Here is a 19,985-nt window from a genome sequence, read left to right as displayed (position 1 = left end):
TATATTATAAAATAATAAATCGAAATGTTATCATAGTCACTGCTGCACAAAGATCAATAAAGGAGTTACTTTTAATCAATGGAGAGCTTACAGCGGGTTTCCTGGGCAGGGGATGAATCGAACCTTTCTGAGGCTATAATCTAGAAGTCAATCCTGGTTTAATAAGCGCCTTTCCTGACACATTTTAAAAATTACATCAGGGGAGAAGTGCTGGCCGATAAACTGGTCTATCTCTCAGCTTCAAAAACATCCAGCAGCTCAGTACATAGTCACAAGGGACCTGAATATTTTTACATTACAAAATAGTTATGGCAGCGTCAGTTGTAATTACTCAGTACGGATGCAGCAAAAAGATAAATAAAAAGAGGGAAGAATAAATGACAAAACTTGAAAAACACTGAAATGGATAAATAATAAAGTGACTTAAAGAGAAATGTGTTTTTAATAAGTAGGTTACAGGAAATAAATGTAATATTTTACACTATCAAGATGACAAAGAGCCAATAAAAAGAAATATATGTAATACAGCCTGAAAACGTATTTCCATTAATCGTGTTGACCGTGCATTAAGCATTTAAGACCGTCTGGATGATGACAATGTGCTTGTGGAATAAATAAAAATGTATACAAAGCTTGGACAAAAAGCTTAGAGTGTTACAGAGAAATGAAGCTGTCAGGTGATGGAGCTCATTACCACGAAGCTTCTTTCATCGTCTCAAAATACAGAGTTTAATTGGAAGTAGAAAGTCAATAAAAGACACTTAGAGGCCTGAGAGTGATGTTAGTAAAATAGAAAAACAGTTTCAAACACTTAATTCACAGCTCTACTCCTTTTACCCTGCTGATAAACTGTCAAATGCGAGTGCATATTAACAGAAACATGTTCACTTCAAATGACACACACTGAACAGCTGCATTGCATACAAAAAAATTCACTTAAAAAAAACCCAAAATCCAGACTCTTGGCCACTATTTAGATGACAGGAGTGAAGCCAAGCATTTAAAATACCATTTGCATGTAGTGTGCAACTAATCGAGTGTACAAAATCTTTAGTTCACATAAGCTGAGGTTTGGGTGAGAGGCATGAGGTGCGAGCACGGGTGAAATAAATCACGTTGAAGGCTTGGCTTGACAGCAAACCAGAGCAGAATATGACGGCAATAACCGACCGGTATGTTTATCATGTGAACGTTATTGACACAACTGGCCCTCACATGCATGGCCAAGTAGTACAGCCTTGTGAGGGCAATTACATGCAAATAGCAGCACTGTCAAGACCATCAACGGGAATGAATGAAAATAAAAGAAGCACTTCAAACGCCATCTATTTTTATTGACAATCAAACCACAGTCCAGCACTACTATTACCCTGTTCTCTTCTGAACAGACATGTAGTGTGGCCACTTCGCCAGAGGGGCCCGTGCTGTCATTAGAGCTAAAAATGAAGCAAGATGACAAACTGAAATGGGGCCATTTCTGTTGACAAGCTCTTCAAAAAAAAAAAAGAAAGAAAAAAAAAAGGAAATCCTGACATGCTGTAAAAGCCAGGCATCAAACCAGAAGACTACATACTGTGCCAACAAGAAACACTTGCTTTTTTTCTGATCATAAAAAGCAGCAGAGCAGACGATAATCTGTGTGTTCTTGGTAAGATGGAGGAAAAATTGCTCGGCCAGATTGGATTTGTTGTTACTGAATTCTCATCTGCAAACCTCGGCACCACTTCTCCAAACCCATCTGTGGACAAGTGTTTGATTCTCGATGAAAGAAAACAGCTGAGGATGAGAGACGGTTTGGAAAAAGGAGCAAAGCGAGCCTCTGGACCAGTTTATTCAAGCTGAGGAATTCATTTTGATCCAGACTGCGTCAAGTATCATTTCAGTGAAACTGGCGATAACAGAGTTTGATTTTTACTAAGTGAATGCAAGCAAATAACTGCGTCGTGGTTTTGAAAAGCCAGATGTGAATGCTGAAATAATATCATCTCTGTCCAACAACATTTGAGGACAAGGTCTGTGAACAAACTCATAACACTGACGGCATTCAACTCCTGAGATATTTCAGAGCCTCTTCCATCAAGTTAAAAGTCAGGAATAATGAGGCCTCTACAATCAATGAATGCAACTGAAGAGAAGAAACAGTGCAGCGCTCACTGTGGGGTCTAACACAAACCAGGCAGTTTGCCAGTTCCAGCCCTGCCAGCAAATATCTGCTTAAATAGTGACTCTCATCTCTCGCACCGGAAATTCAATTTGTTCCGTAAGCCTGGGAAGAAAACGCAATTATTCACAGTCCCTACTTTTCACAATCTGCTTCTTTAAGATATATCCCTTCTTCCCTACACTAACAAATAAAGCCCCAGATTAGTGCTGCGTGTGGCTGTTCATAGGGGCAGCCGGTGGAAGCTCATAGATTAAGCCAACTAAAAAGCTTGTCAATCAGATTGAAAGAGAGTGTCAGGCTCAGCGAGAGGAGATATGTACCCCCACCATCCCTGTAGGACATGCGTAAAAGCCACTAGATAATGGTTTGATAGCTGGATGTCACTTTGGAGCACACAGGAGAGAAGTACGCACATGTCAGAAGAATACTTCTTTTACACCAATTACACTACACAGAGTGCTCTAAAACTAACCCCCTCCCCCAATCTGATCAGCGGGAAGTGCTGTCAAGAGAGCCCACTGAGCCGAGGCTCCAATTTACACTTGGGGTATTAGGTGGGACCCCAGCGTGACAGTGCAAAGCACCACAGAGATGGATGGCGTGCTTCCTGTTACTTGAACGCATCCTGGCACGAGCTGGTGGATCTAGTGGGGCAGAGAGAAGCTCATGTTTCAGTCATAACCCCGTTTCCAAATTTTACAGGAACAACACCTGTTGATGGAGAGATGTGAAACTGGTCCGCCCCAGTAATTGGTTTCCTCCTAAAGATTCAAGTAGCCGGAATAGGAAATGGTGATGGCTGAGAGCTGTGGGAGGTTGACAGACAGTGGCATAAATGGAGGATGAATGGAAAGGAGGGATAAGCTTAAGAAGTTAGGAGTTATCCATCTGAGAAGGGCAGTGTGACAGCATCAGCTGCAGAACAGACCTACGGATATGGAGTATGCCTAAGCCTGGTCACCCATGATTTCACGTCCCCATCCTTCACACCTTGATTCCAACGGCATCAAAAAACAAATTAGCACATTTTCTGTTGTTGAAGTCCTAAAAAAAATTAGATTTTTTTTTCTTTTTAATATACTCAGCTGCTCACTTTAGTATTTGTTGGACAAAACATAGAGGCAGCAGGTTTTCTCTCTGGCATGGTATAGGATGGGAGAAGAGATTTAACCACAGCTACTGGTGTACTAAAATTTAAAATGGTTTCCCTTTCCAGAGGAAACTGGCCTAAGCAACGACTGCTGTCAGACTGAGGCACACACACATAGAGAGTCCACCTTTTTCTTCTTTTGCATACACAACTCTCCACCAAAAAGGTGATTTAACAGTTCATTGGATGCAATCAGTGACCAATCAAGAGTATAACAATGAACCAAAGCTGCTTCGTTTACAAAAGAGTAGAAAACTATGCATAAAAAAGCTTTCCACCTATGTTGTCAACACAGCACATTTTAACTTAAGACATAAACATGCTTTTTTTTTTATTAAAATTCCTCTTTTATTCTTAATTTAAGTCTAAATAGCAGGTTTAAAAATGTGACATTCTCACCACATGTGATTTGTACTGTTATACAATGATATGCTGCTAAAAGGTAAGTCAATGAAAAACATGTACCGTCTTCTTAGCTTTGGTGTTTAGTATCACAACATCAAAAGTGAATGTGTACTAAGCCAGGACATTAACTTTTACATTTTTTTCCCTCATTAAAAATGCCTGTTACATCATTTATGTTGCTGAATTATTTAATTTGCTGAATTAATTTTGTAACGCGCACTAACATCACAACATGCTGCATTAACACTGATCCTTAACTGCTAAAATACCTGAGAAACAAAATGTAGTCCAGATCAAAAAGGGCTCCAATCCATCTACAGATGTGAAGAAATCACTGCAACCTGTTCCATCCTTCATGGTCTGAATTAGCTTAAAGGCTGTGCCAGGAAAATGGTGAAAAAATCTTGTTTGTTAATAGTGGAAGCAACTTATGTGTGTTCTTCAGATATGGAGCAATGTTTGCATGCTTTCTCTTTGTAAGGCATGTTGCTGGTTTTAAGATGTAAGAACATTTTCTTTTTATTTATATCAATGACCATAAGTGTGGTCTAGGTATAAAAAAAAAAAGAAAAAAAAAGTCAAAGCCTGAACTTCTTAAATTTTTTGAGTTCATGCTGTAATTTCTTCAGAAGCTTTGACAGTTTAAATGGTAATTTGGGTCTTTTGGGGTCTAAAACTGTTAAAAAAAATACAAGGTGAGTCAAAAGGGATTTTCTGACATCATCTATTATCTTAAAAAATCATTTAATCACAAGCCAAAAGTCTTTGGAGTTTTCTGGATTTTTTTTTAAAATAAGTTTTTTATTAACAAGATAAAAATAATGTAAAAATCAAAAACGTATTCCATCAGAGCGGAAGTCCACATTTAATCAGTCAATTAGTAGGAACGCCACACAGTCGATTTAAATGTCAGCTAATTTTTGTTTGGGGCAGGAGGAGAGCTACGTTTTACTACGGAGAGACTCAGCGCTGCTTCTGCTGGAGTTTGCACCAATAGTCATATTAACAATGGCAACAAAACAAATGGAAACATGGAAGTATCTCACTCAACTGCAAAACTAAGTGAAATGCACATTATGCAGGATGAAGCTAGCTTACCACGGTTCTACCAGCACGATAAAGACTCGGTAAAACATCAAGAAAATGTTGAACTTCAGAAGCAAAAAGCCAAGATGGAAAGCCAACAGAAAGTGTGAGGTCAGTGTTTAGCTCGCCTGGTAGAGAAGCTGTTTCATAGACAGCGGCTACAGCTTCTCCATACAGCCAGCCCAGGATTAAATCCCTTTACTTGCTTAGTTACTGTACAATACAGGCCACTTTTAGCAGAATGTTAGCAGAAACATCTATGTGACAGTGCTACTAACCTGGCATACTAAGAGAAAGTAATGAATGAATCACCAATATTATCTTGTGTGTGCTTGCATGCACACAGTCCAGTAAAATCAATGGCAGGTGCTGCTTTGAATTCACACTCAAAATAAAATATAAAGCAGCTCCGTATTGAAACTAGAACCAATACCGGCTGCAGAGTCTACAAACCACAGGTTTATACTTTGGTGGATCTGTGTCAGATCTTGTGTCAAAGGCACTTGCTGTTCAGATTCTTGCATTTATCAGAACAAAATTTTTTTTTTCCCAAAATGCTGTATTCATGTTTAGAAAATAATGGACTCCTACTGCACTTATAGTAAAAATAATTTGAAAAAATGTTTACCAAAAGTCGCTGGTGGTCAACCACTACTGGAGGATGGGGTGGGTCAGGCTGTGGTTCTTCCTCTGCCCTTCCAGCAGATCCTTTCAGCGACTCCGGTGAGCTCCACATGCTTGTTTTCTCTTTGGAACCATCTATGAAGAGATGCATGCTTAATTTATGGTCAGGATATTAAAAAAAGTTGGCTATTAAGCTTTAAGGCTGTGTGATTGCAGCCAAAATAGCCTAAAAATTACACCAAGCTAATTTGTGAAACCATTTGGACCTTCTGATGAAAAACTAAACAGTACAAAATGGACCATTTCAAACGAACTGCCATAAACCAAAATATTAACACAATATCCTACAGCATGTAAAAAAGATTCATCAGAAGGTACTAACAGCCAGTGAAGTGAGTACGCCTGCACATCTGGCTTCCTGTCCATTTCTAATAGTGTTTAAAAATGCTTTGATGGAAACAAAGGGCCTGGCTCAGCCGGTAATGAGAGTGGGGGTGGAGCAGCTGAGTTGTCTGCTGAGTAAAAAGCCACGGTTTGTTTGTTCCATCGTGTGATCGAGCCGTCTTCTGATGGCTTTAACATATTTTATCAGCACCATTTCATCAGCCTTTTCGCTGGTCCCTGCTCATAATATTCTGAACCACAGGACAATATCAAACACACGTTTTTGTTAATCTGTGACTCGTACTGCAGTGAAAAAGTCAGGAAGATTTGTGGCAAATTAAACTAAAAGAAACCTAAGTACCCTGAGTCAGAGAAGCATTCATTTGCTGGCTGTGTAAAAGTTAACAAACAGGTTATTGTAAATAAAAAAAAGGAAGAAATGCTCTATGTGCTTAAAAATGCTCCTAGTCTAGCTTTATACCTTCCTTATCGTGATCTTCCTTTGTTTCTGTATCTGGCCCATCATCCAGGGGATGTTGCTCCTGAGTTGGTTTACCCTCGTTCTTGTCTTTGTGCTCTTCCTGTTCTGGCTTATTACAGCCCTCAGCTGTGCTCTGAGGAGTCTTTGTATCAGCCTCACTGCTTCTCTTGAGGGTGTGTAAGTCCAGGCTGTCCATTGACTCTGTTCCATTCACACAGTCCACTTGTGAAACTTGAAGACCCTCTGTGTGTTCAGGCTGGACCTGAGCATCTGAAGACTCGGACGTTTTGATCAGAGGCTGGAAGTCAGCCTGGTTGGCCTGGCTATCCCCATCTGCATTCGACTGCGAGCTGCCACCAAGGCAGTGTGGCTCCATGTGTCTTTCTGCATTTTCAGACTTCGCCTCTTTGGCTATGGGCTCCTCCTCTTCCTCCACAGGTTTTGGCTCCTCTCTTTCTTCACCGGTATCTGGGGGATCAGCGGGAGGCACAACTGGGGGCTCACTAGAGCTCTCTTCTTCTGTGGATAGGACATGGGGATGATGGCCATTGGGCTGAGGACCAGTAGTGTCACAAGATGATTCTTCATCCTGTGTGAAAAATGAGTCACTAGGCCCTGGGGCTTCTGCCTCTGGTTCCTCCTCTTCCTCTCCTTTCTTGTAAATCTTCCTCTTACGTATAATGCCACGCCCCCAAAAAGGCCGCCGGCGAACCTTCCGCTTTACATGATCTATAATGAAGAGGAAAACAGTAAATAATAAGTAGACTTACACAAACAAGATTAAAGATCATTTTAAAATCAAACAAGATAGATAAATAGTCAAACTAGTGTTAGATGAGTCTTAAATATGGAAAAAATAAAAAAACTCAACAAGGACATGAGAATTTTCTGTCAGCACAGTAGCTTGCAAGTTTATTGCTTTCGAAAATTGTACATTTGGCCTTCTTCAGCGAGCAATAAACCATGGGTAACAGGGACAGCAGCTCTGCTGTATAGATGTCGAACACCAAAGACAACAGATGGTGCTTGGGGGGATTGAAATGGAAGGAGAAAACCAAAGCCCACTGTCTGAAAGGGCACTGAAAGTGTCATCTCAAGCCAGAAAGAAGAACGCTAAACGCAGTGAAGCTTCAAGGCATTTGACTTCATTTACTGTTTTTCCAAGGCACACACTGAGACGCAGACCAGAGCATCAAACTCAGAGTAAAGGGCAGCTGCAGAAAGCGAGTTAAAGAGAAAACACACAAGGGCGGCTGCGAGTCAGTTTCCTTGGAAAAAGATTTGAATCTGGCACAGCATTGCAATGACTCGCCAAAGAATCACACATCACAACCATAAAGAAGCAAAGAAAAGAGGGAAAGTCGTGTCTCATCCAGCAGCTTTGACCAGGCATAATTCTGCATTAATCTTTTACTAAGCAACTACCTCGAATAGAAGAGCAAAGCGGTAACTTTGATTCCCTGTATGGAGTGTGTGTGTATATATATATATATATATATATATATATATATATATATATAAAAGAATGTGCTAAAGGACAGGACCATTACATCTCAGCAGACTCATTAAAAATCCATAAAGTCCGTCTACACCATTATAATGCTGTGAAGGGAGAGAGCAAAAATAATACCATGCTACAAAATCGTGGCAGCTTCAAGTTAGTCAGAGAAGATCACAGCACACTGTACAGAGAAAAAGCTTTATTTCCTTGATGCTTCTGATCATCTCCCTGTACCTCCTCCCCAAAGGGATGTGGACAGACAAACTGAAAAGAAATCATGATATATGCCTGCAAGTTTTCCTGTCAAATGTCCCAACTTCCTCTGAAGCTTTCAGCTGGGTTTCATTTTCCCTTGCTAAAGATGGTGCATGAAAAGAAGGCACACAAATAGGTTCAATTCTGAAAACTGCTGAAATTTTCTTTAGTTCAATCAGATAAAGTCAACAAGAGGAGGATAATATACCAGCCAGTGATTCCAGATGGGTTCAGGAGTCTCCTCCTTCATAACTGTTCCCTTGTAAAGTTTTTCTTGACTCACTTTAAACTTTTCACCACTCCAGAGGGAACCAAATACACTAAGAATTGGTTAATCATTATTTGATTAGGCTACAAGTGTTTTTGCATGTATATTTCAAGAATGTTTGCTTGTATACCTTTGTCTCACCCTTCTCTGCTGCTTCACTTCACCTCATACTGTCTCTCTACTGTCAGTAAGAATTAAATTCTCATGTTACATCTGCTCTCCTCAAGGAGTGAAATCCATCTTTCCTGGTTATTTAAACTCACACCAGAATGTGCTTAAGTGCTGCCTTGAAATTTTTACTTCATTTTCCATTTATTATACACTAGTGTCCAACCATTGCACATGCTAAGCAGTTCCTAGCCTCTCTCTTATTTTTCCTAGAAACTGTTCCACTTCTTTCTACAAGCAAAAGATGCACCCTCTTCCCACTGCCAAGCCCACATGGGGTCACACCACTGTTCGTAGCTTTGCTGGTACGTAGTGCTGACTATCTGGAAACTGTGTGTCTTAGCCGTGAAAAAACCAACACTTCATGTATGCATTCTCCTGGAAATATTTCTTCCAAGATTAAATTAGCTCAACAGCGAATGAATTCATCACGGCCAAGGTACTTCAAATCCTTGAGGCTAGATTCATAGAAGCCCGATACTCAGAATTCGTTTGATGAGAACACATCTACATGGGTAAAATGAGACTTAATTTCCCCTCGAGGTAAATTCATATTCCAAGTAAACGAGTGCAAAAATCAGTGTGTAAAGAAACATACATGCACTGTGCCACCAGAGTGTTTCATCTGTAGTGGAAACAGTCCAACATTTTCTAAGTCTGTTCTCCAATTTGTGCATGAAAACCGTCTTTGGATTGCATGGAGCTTTGATTCAGGACCTTGCATCTGCTTGCTGGTCCTACTCAGCCAACGTATCTCGATGTGTTTGATGGGCTACGTCTTCACACAGTCTTAATAATCAGGTAAATCTGTTGTCATTTTTACTCATGGGAAAATCTAATTTTAACCATCTCTGTGAGAGTCCCTTGTGCAACCCCTGAAATTTGTCCAGGGGGAAATCAGTGTCTATCTCAGAAAGGCAAGGACCCCAGGTTGAGAACCACTGTGCTGGGGAATAATAGATAACAAGACTCTATCAAATTTGACAGATTAAACAATTTTCCCGGTGCACAATGAACAGGAGCTAGAGGTTTTAAGAAACAATGAGCTAGAAAACCCCACCTACCTACAACTGGCCATGATGCCTACAGTTACTGTCAAAGCACAGTGACTGCAGGCAGACATAGTTTTAAGGTGGGATGCAGCTTTAATATTTGGTTCTTCCTGATCCTATCTGAAGGGGAGAGACAGCAGGAGGGTGTGCTATGCAGGAGGCAGACAGGTCTTCAGGCATGACTGGCACATGGGACAGTTGCTGAGTTATAACAGGATGGGAAGAGATACAGAAAGAACAAAGAGGCAGAAACCAGGCCAGACATCTTGGGTATTTCTGAGTAGAGGCATCACATCAACTAATGTTTCTTTGTTTGTGCGAGTTTGTCTTTTTTTTTTTTCCCCCCAGAATGCTCATTTTTGACCACAATTCTTTATCCAACCTTGAGAACTCAGCTTGTTTGTCCAGAGATTAGTCATGCTGCGGCTTTTTTCCAAGTAAAGATGTGACTTTGTTGCCTTAAGTTTAGTTTCAGTCACTATTTGGAAAATATTTCATTTATTAAAAACACCAAAGAAAATCTTTCAAGCCTTTACTCCAAACAGAATCTCCAAGAAAAAGGACAAAATGGGAGATTTTTTGCTGACACCTCATTTGCCTTTTTAACCCCCTGTGGGTACATACTTTTCACAATATTTTATTCCCCCATCACACAAACCAAAACAATCAATCAACAGTGCAGTGAAAGAGGTCTTACTGGGGTCAGCTATCACCATGGAAGCTATGAAACGTGCTCCTGAGGGAGGGAAAGGTGAGTCGGAGTGGCAACAAATGGCTCGTCATAGTCAGCTCTTAAATAATGCATGAAAACTGTTAGAGCATGAAGAGGCAACCACAGAAGGGAGATGTGGATGGGGACGGGAAGATGTAACAGAGAAGAGAACCTGAGCACTTCATTATAATTAAAAGTGCCTAACTCATACAAAATTTATGTAGTTGCAGAAATTTTCAAGCTGCCACCACACATACTTATCAGAACAGCCGATGTGCTGAAATACACACAAAACACACAAACATTTATAACTTTTGATAGCTGCAGCACCAGGAGGGCACTATCCAAACAGACATAAAGCAACTATTAAATAAATAAATCAGACCAGTGACAGCTATGGACAATTCTGCAGCATGCTTGATTCGCTACTGAAAGCTCAAGGCCACATTATTGTCAGAAGTGCTTCAGATCATGCTTACTTTAATCCCCAAACCTAGTTAATATTTTAGATACTCATGGGTTTAAATTCTCTGTCAGATCTCTGCCTAAATTCTGTAAAAAAAACAAACAAATAAAAAAAAAAACAACACATTGGACTGATTAATAGTTCAAGTTTTACATCGTTATTAAATTCCCTTAAATGAGCAGTGGCCGGGATTTAGTTACATCTAGTGGTGAACATGAAGAAGGCATCCAACTACATACACCTGCCCTGATCCCTACAAGGCATTTTATTGCTTGCATTCAATTACGTGACAAATGCTACATCAATTAACATCCTGGATGCGTGGAAGTTAGGTACAAGTTGTAAACGTGAAAGAGCGTGCATTCAGTTCATTAATTCTGCGCACTTAACCAAAATGCAGTCGTCCCACAATGACGCCATGTCATAACAGTCAACAACATTGTTCATTTCAAATAGTAACTATAATGTCAATTGTACATTTCCTACGAGGACATTTGCTTTTTAAATTGGGTATGTGGTTGATCCACAGGCAGAGTTGTGTATTGCAGACTTAAGGGCCAAACTTAAATTTTACAACATTTTCTATTTAACAGCAATTCTAAGCCTAAGCCATCAGCAGCCATGCATGCTTAGGACATGCATAGCATTTACAGACATGACTGAGCATCAGACAGGACTGTCATAGAAAGCGTCACCACTTATAGATTCTCCAAGATAAGGATAATCCCCCTTTTAGTATCAGAAACCATTTTTATAGTTGGAATAATTATTGAAAGTTAAAATCATAATACACTATTTAAATGTCAAAAATAAATAAAAAAAACACAAAAACTTTGACATGACAGGCTAAAAAGGGTAAGTGCAAAAATTGTAGCCACATACACAACTAACAATGGCCATTGAAATAACCCATTTTCATTAGATCTATCCATAAAATCCATTTAAGCAGCACAGACAAAACCATTAAAATTCTTTATAAAAGTAAATGTCCTTTCAGGAAAAGAAAATGATGTAGATTTTATATGTTAAATAGCATTACTATAAACAAGAAAGACAACATCAGATGTGAGATGTTTAGGGCCTGTTTCAGGAAAGACTTAGAGCTAGTCCCAGCTTAAAAGGGCTGTTAGCTGAAAGTCACTTGCAGAGACTTGGATTAAATTATTTATTTTGATTAAATAACTTTTCCTGACCATGTACAAAGGACATGCTTTAGAGCTAATATCTCAGTTTGAGCATTGACCAAGAAGGACCTGCACTCAGATATTTTCACGATGCAGCATTTCAGTTAAATAAGCTGCATTCAGATATGAAAGATAGTGTTTTTTTATTGATTGCTTTCTATTTAATTGATGTTATGTAATAAATAAAAACAGCTACTTTTGGTATAATTAACCTCCCATTTGTGCTGCGTTTTTTTTCTGCTCTGTGTAAGTGGTCATCATCAGGTAGACCATCAGGAGGTTGCTGGTTCTTTATTTTTCCAGACAGGAAACCAGTCAGTTCATCAGTCTTGTTTTGTCATGCCGGTCTCCCACGAGTTTTAAACCATTCCCTTCTGGTTTCTGCCTCTCATTTTTTTAAAATTCCAGTTTCAGGTTCTTGCAGAAAGTCTATAAAGGCAGGTAAAATGTAATGGAAGTGATGTCAGAGTATAAACATGACACTTATAACATGACATAAACATTTATTTTCAGATTCAATTGAGTACATGATCTTCTCTCTCCAGTAAAGGTTTTTGTTATCACCAGATTAGCTTAATTACGGACTCCATGGTCTCACACTATCAAGATTAGGAAAGAGACTTGAATGTGCCAGTTTAACCAGTTCAGATTAGGGCCTAGTCCTGGCTTTCTCTGTCTCTTAAACCAGCTGTTAGTGTTTTATCCAATAACCAGACATCTAATCTGATTTCATGATATATTTGCATGTGATATGACTTTGTTTCTTTTTTTAGTTCCACATTTCACAAAAAATATATGACCCTGTTTGAATTAAAGCATTTAGTTCTTACAGTAACTAAATGACAGATTTTTGAGTAGCACTGAACTGCTGAGAATCTGAGTCTATCAAAATAAACCTTTTTTACACAAAGGGTCCTAACCTAACCTGGACAGATGCTCGGTTGTTTACTAACCTACTTACTGCTGAATGTGAATGTGCTATTTCAGTGCGTATGTGCCCCTGTGTTGGCAGTAGGGCTTGGAGTAAGCGTTTCCATGGCAATGAGCAATATTTTCTACGCCACCAGAGAATGCTTATTTGGTTATTTTATTCCATGAACTTGCATTTAGGACACTGGGGCAACACTGAGCAACACATGCAGTAAAATCCAACATGCGACACCAGTATGAGATGTGTACGAAAGACAAGAACCCAAGAACCCAGAGCAATTACAATACAATTACACAACCCACCCCCTACTGCTCTGTATATTGTATTCAAGTAGTTACACTTAAAGGGTTTTGTTTGTTTGTTTTTGTTTTCTACTGATAACCCGTTTTCTTGCACTGCGATCCTTTACAAAAATTTGGAAACACTGCAGGGAGGTTCAAATGAGTGTGTGAAAAGACATTCAAAGTAACATAATGTGCTGCTGATGATCCTCTAGCTGTGAAAACCAAATCAGCTCTTAGCTAGAACAAACTTTGAACAGGCTCTAGCACAATCTAAAGATCAAAATGAATCTTAAATGAGCAGAAGTTTTTGTAAAAAATAAAATGAAAAAATGAAAACTAATTATTACAGTTTAGGAATATTTCTTTAATGCCACCAGACTGACTATTTAAAAAAAAAAAAAAAGCATTTTTATTTGAGAGGTTACTTGTTTGCAGTCCATGCACAGGAAATTTAACCCATTATTAGGTGATTATTGAAATTCTTTTAGTGTGAAAAGACCTTTTTTTCCAGTCATTTACCTGGAGATATTCATATCTAGCTCATCTGCTGCTCAGTCAAATCACTGAGACCAATGTGCAACCAATGAGGCTTTGTGTATGTCCCTGCATGCAAACAGCCTGTAAGAAAGCGTGCTCTAATCATGGTCATGAGCACGACCCTGCATCCGGCCCAGCTTTTCGTCATCCTGTCTCGCTCGAATCGACGGGAGTTGGTGCCTCAATCTTGTAACATAAATGAAGTATTGATTGCCCCCGTTCTTACCCCCTGCAACTGATGGGGAAGAGCTTGGAGTCTAGAGCTGTGACTCAGTCATACAACAACTCTCATACTGTAAAATGCTTTATCCAGCTTAGTGTTTATAAAGAATTTGCTACTCATGAAATTAAATTGGCATTTTACCATTAAAATTCTTTGTTATTGCTTGTGTGATTAAGCAACAACAAAGAATTTGCATTAGTCTTTATGTGTTTATGCTGTAAAAATCTAAATTGTAACACTAATTTTGTCTGTCTGCTCTAAGCATAAGCAAGAAGAGCCTTTTCTTGAGAACTGTATCTTCCCAACTGTACCCCTTCATTGGGGATTTCAGCCATTTCTAAATCACTGAACTGAGCCATAATTAACACAATACAAAGGCTGGATATCCCTTGCCATGACAGCCGAACAAATTCCAATTCGCTGCTTCCTGAGAACTTAAACTAAATTATTTATATCTTGTCTTGAGGAAGGTGCATGTAACATGAAACAGAACCACATCAGGAAATGGTAAAAACAGGGTTCAAGAGAGGCAATGTTTTAAAGATTTATATGATGTAAATGATGACCATGTTTTAAAAGAAAAAAGAAAAAAAAAAGCCTTTGCTCCGTTGAGTCAGCAATACTATATCTACATTAATAATTCTGAGCATAGATGAAAGGAAAATGAAGAGTACATCTGGCTGGCATCAGAATCATCTGTACCTCAAATGGCCTTTAGGCAGTCAAGTGGTAAAACTTTAGCACTAACATCAATTTAAAGGAGTCCAAACAACCATCTCCTACCCATAGCATTTATCTGAATAAGTCCAAATTATATCCACATCCGTGCTGCCTAAAAGGATAAACCATGTGATTTTTCCTTTATGTACATACTTAATGTTTGTGGCAGCAGGTGAGCAAACTCCACATGGCGGTTTCATGTCTGCACACATGGTAAGCACAGCACACAGATCTTCAGTTTGCTCTGCTGGAACGGTACTAATTAAAATCAGCCACTGAAAGGATCTGTACCAAATACTCAGGTTTTAATTACTTCGGCTTTAAGTCTGTGTACATCTTTGTGTGATCAAAAGCACTGATGTTTTTCTCCCACTCAGACTCCAACAGCAGATACATTAAATGCTGCTGCTGCTTGGTTGCACTGACTACATAGTAAGAAAATATAGCAAAGAATAGGTGAGGAGCAAAAAACATGGCAAACACTGCAAAATGCAATAAGAGCCAGAAAGGCTGTAACGGTGACACAGGCCCTGGGGGTCTCTGGGTCTTTCAGTCATGAAAGGAAGGCACCGTTTGTCACCTGACATGCCACTTTGCACCGAGACTTGATGAAATGTCCAGATCAATAAATGATCCCATCCTTGCCTCTTGAAATTAAGGAGATCAGTCACTTTCCTCTATTGCTGCATCACTATCTTTCCATTTTCTTTCTTCACTCCTTTTATCTTTTTCTCATTTCAAGTTTAACAAAGCAAGACTGCAAAGCGTGGTTTACACAAATCTTCAACATAAAAAAAAAGAACCTATTTGTTTTTTGTAAACCAAGTTTTGAAATCTATACAATTCTCCTCGCAGCACACCTGCATGCCAGAACCTTGAAAGTTCAGCAATGTCTTGTTTACTCTCTACACTATCTATGCACAACACATGGGTCCAAACTTCTTTCCCGAATGACAGGTTGTATGCAAGAAATATTCTACAGCTAAGCTAGTGGCTTTATTGGGTCTACAGTGGTTGCCTAGCAACATCACAGTGACAGTAAGACTCCATAGAGCTGCTAGCAGGACCAAATTCCCACCCAGCTGCAAAATACTACTTCCAATAAGTCATAATTTTAGTAAACCAACTCATGTCCCTGCACAGTGAGATCCCAACAGAACATCTTGGAAAGTAAGACCAGAGTAAATTAAAATCGTTGATAAAACAAAGCCAAAAATAGTTTACGACTCTGCTTCATAAAAAAATAAATAATTTAATAAAAATGAACTGCATATAATAGATTGCAGAAAAATTGGATTTTAAGTGCCACTGACACACAGCACAAGCAACAGCTGACCTGGCACAGTGGACAGTTTGCACTGTCGAACATCATCCAATAAAATACTGCTGCAAAGACAAAGCCCATGGCAACAAGGAGGTAAGGACACAATTCAGTCAGAGCATCCATTTTCTTACTCCCTCCTCTGACTTGCTTAGTAAATGGCCAGTGGGATGACAATGACTGTGGTGCCCTCGCCACAGAAGACTGATATGCCCTAACGCACCAGCAGCTTGAAAGAACTGTTGAAGATGTTAGGCTATGGACACATGTCGATCCATAGCAGGACATTAAAGATTTCTGGGGAAAATATCTGTTGCCTCCTCCAAGTAGAAGCATGCAGCTGCACATGTTGTAAAGTGGGAGTTGGGAGGTAAAAGATCTTTAGCAGCTGGCTCATTTTTCCTGATTTAAGAAATATCATAACCAGTGGAAAGAGGATAATATGGGGAAAGCATGACAACAAAAAAAAAATCCACTTACAAGAGGAATATGTAACAGGCAGGCTTTTAAATTTGCACACAAAATATATGCTCTTCTTTTCCTTTTTGACCATTTTCTTCAAAGGTCAAAAGCAAATCACCTGCCTCTATCTAATCCTTTCCTCTGCACCCTCTTATCTTACACCAACTAACGTCATGTCTTCTTTCACCACATCCATAAATCTCCTCTTTGGTCTTGCCTGGTTGTTCCAACCTCAGCGCCCTTCTCCAGATATAGCCACCATCTCTCCTCTGTACATGCCCAAACCATCTTAGTCTCGCCTCTCTCTTAGCAGCGTTCTATTAACTAAAATAAAATAACCATAACCCATAGCCCCTTTATGAGATTTTATTGGTTACATAACCGCTGAGTAAAGAATCACTACTCTGCCTGCTTTTATTTGCTGACCGCTTCACAAAGGCCAATATCAGGAGGCATATTACATTCACTGCCAATGATAGCTGATGTACTTTGTTGGAGCTCTTACACATGCTAAATTGATTAGATTAGATACCAATTAGATACCCTATGAGTCCGTTAAGGGATTCAGGTCGTCACAGCTGTATGATAATGGGACTCGGCAGTACGGGATGCTGAATTAAACTACGTTTACACAGGGATTCTTTGCTCTACATGGACACATTTATGGATCAGCCTTTCTTTTAAGATTTACTGACCTTAAACAAATTTTAACAGTGAGTCATGGTGATCATCGGCTCAGAGGAAATGTTAAACATCTGCGTCTTTATATGGCCAAGTTTCACTTTGTCCTTTACAAAGTCATCTGATCACTGTTCTAACTTTCTCAGGATATTTTCTGCAACTACAATAACTTACAAAACTTTAGGGGGTTTTTGTGTGTGTAAAAATTTCAAGAACTGAGATTACTTTAACATACTTTGTAGACTGATCACTGAGAAAACGTTCAGTCATGACACAGAAATACATTTCTCTCTGCAGCAGATTTCCCTCATTTTGCATCTCCTTCAAAGAACAAAAAAAGAGGCTTTGGTTGCATGGTAACCTTGAATTACATGAATTCAGTCAGAGCATGTGTAAATGAATGATAATTACCTCACAGTGAGGTTGGTATTGGACTTGGGTGTGTTTGGGGATTGCTTTTGATTGCAAGTTTGTAGTTTGGCTTATTCAAAAATTCTGCCAAAACACAGCCAGTAACTCACTTAAAACCAACTGTAACATTTGTTTTTGTGAAAATGTCATATATGCAAACAAAAAGGATGCATTTTAACACTGTAGAGTGTTCTTAGAAGAAGAAGAAAAAAAGGAAAATAGATCAAAACCTGCAGGTTGGACCTTTTAAAAAGAAACTGAGAAAAGAAAAATAATCAGCCAAGAAAAATCAATAGGTGCAATTAGAAATACACCGATCTGACCTAAGAGCAAACTGACTAAAACAGTGATGGCAGTTCAACTTAACATCAGTTTTTGATGCAACTAGATTGGCCAAACGTACATCCCTTCTAAACGTCTAAACACAGCCATTTGCAAGCAAGTGTTCATACCAGGATCTTAAAAAAATATAAAAGCAGGCTTAAAAATGAAAGCTGCGAATGAACTGTATGAACATTAGCAAATAATCACAAATAATATGGTTTGATAAATAACCAAAAACTTGACAGGTCTGACTTGGGCAGAAGGGAACTGAGAAGTTACACTAATGCACTTGACTCTTTACGACACGTCTTAACAAGTACTTAGTAGCAAAAGGGCAGCTTTGTTGAGAAAATTACATTTTGTCTCTGGGTTTAATGACGATGTGGCCATTACCCTGAACTGAAGTGCGACTGTAGCAGTAATTTGATGCAATTAAAAATCTTGTCTGCATAGATTCCAATTTTTAATAAGGTCTGATGGGACTCATTTCCTAAAGAGTCCCAAGAAATGTGAGCATGAATAGGTGAGCTTGTGTTTATAAAGTTCATCTCTGGTACAGATATTTGCTTTACTGTCGTCCAGGGGGAATAAGATTATACATAACTATTGATTGAAGGACTAAAACTACTCAACCAAATTTCTTAAGCATTTGTTTAAATAAATAAATAAAAACAAGATAAATGCAGAGTAATGTATGCGTGCATCTTCCAAACATCACAGTTTCAAATGCAAATCATAACGCACAAGGTGACTTTCTTAATGGGAAAACAGATGCCACATCACTTTGCATGAAGCAGTGCACTGAGTCCAAAAGACAATTTGGGTCTCACAAACAAATCCATAAGTCATTCCAACTAATCTAGTACTAATGCATCATGTCTGTGCAATTGTTCCGGTCAATTACAACTTATCAGAATAAGGCAGAGAGAGGGGAAAGCACCCCATTAGGCTGCGTGGCATTTACTACCTTCTGATGTTTACTGAAATTGACTAATCGACTGCACTATGGTAAAAAAAAAAAAAAAAAAAAAAAAAAAAAAAAAAAAAAAAAAAAAAGAAGAACAAAAAAAACAAGACAATGAGAGTAAAACCCCAGGGGGTCCTGTATAATTTTTTTTATTTGTAGTCCAGACTAAATGCTGGGATGTTACACTACTCTTTGGTGTTGGGAAAAGACAGAGTAAAAAGAAGACTCTTTTTATCACAGAAACCACAGCTTCCAGAGCCACATTAATTGGAATGGAGGAATGACTTTGTGAAAATCCAAACCTGTCAATTACCCACAGAGGTCTCTGGATGGTGGAAGGATAAGCCTTGGAAGAAAACTCCAAGTTTTATTTGAGGTCCAACTGTCTGATCAAGCAATCTATCAGCTGAAATGTCACTGTTCAAATGGTTATTACAATACTTTGACATTAGAAAAAGAAAGAGCGGAATTTTACCTTTACAATTTTTCCCATGCTCACCCTTTCTCTTATCTAACACTGAATCCTGCGTCAAAAAAGGCAATAACCATTTATCATAACTGAGCATAGTCTGCCATAAAAACACACTCTGTCCAGCATTCAAGCCTCCTTTCCCATCACCTTTCTATCACCCTTAGGCAGCACAGCTTGAAGTCACTGGGCATGCACAGAGGCTCTAAGCAGCAAAGCTCAATCATTCTACTCCAACTCTCCAGGCTCATTCCTCTCAGACGGAGACATGCAAGCTGTTTACAATAATCCAAATAGCTGTCTGTGTTGGACAGAAACAGACGTTAAAATCCTGTGAAGAGGATCATCAAATAACCTCATAAATTGTGCTCACTTAAGCTCGTAGCAGAAAGGAGCCACACACTTTGGTCGTTAACACTGATGTCAACTCAAATGCACCCCCCAAAACAATACATGGAAGCATCACAGATGATTTTACATTCATTTCACGCTTGGTGCCACAATGATCCAAAAGGCATCTGTGCCCACAAAATGGCAGCTTATGCTCAGGGCTTTGCATGGATTTTATTAGTGAATGCTACAGGGTGAGAGAGTGTGCAGCTCACTACTGCTTTTCCCAAAGTGCCAAGAAGTAGCTTGTGAAGGAACGGTGTCTATTTCTTATAGCTAATAGCATCATTTTGTCTGCCTCAGGCAAGATGCTCATTTTTCTGCTTCACCTACTAGTATGTTCTAATTTTGCCCCTAAAGAAGCT

The 19,985-nt window shown here is 39.1% G+C and overlaps 1 protein-coding gene across 2 annotated transcripts in view; it reads right to left on the bottom strand.

Annotated features, from left to right (window-relative positions):
* Positions 1 to 19,985, bottom strand: part of atad2b (ATPase family AAA domain containing 2B) — a 60,687-nt gene that overhangs the window by 14,421 nt on the left and 26,281 nt on the right. For both annotated transcript variants that reach the window (XM_041975894.1, XM_041975895.1), the window contains exons 25-26: positions 6,295 to 7,023; positions 5,434 to 5,564 (exon numbers count right to left, since the gene is read on the bottom strand). In XM_041975894.1, coding sequence (XP_041831828.1) covers positions 5,434 to 5,564; positions 6,295 to 7,023 — 860 coding nt within the window. The remainder of the gene's footprint in view (positions 1 to 5,433; positions 5,565 to 6,294; positions 7,024 to 19,985) is intronic.

The sequence above is a fragment of the Melanotaenia boesemani genome, chromosome 22, assembly GCF_017639745.1.
Source record: "Melanotaenia boesemani isolate fMelBoe1 chromosome 22, fMelBoe1.pri, whole genome shotgun sequence".
In the NCBI taxonomy this organism is placed as follows: domain Eukaryota; kingdom Metazoa; phylum Chordata; class Actinopteri; order Atheriniformes; family Melanotaeniidae; genus Melanotaenia; species Melanotaenia boesemani.
This window is presented reverse-complemented; position numbering and strand designations above follow the sequence as displayed.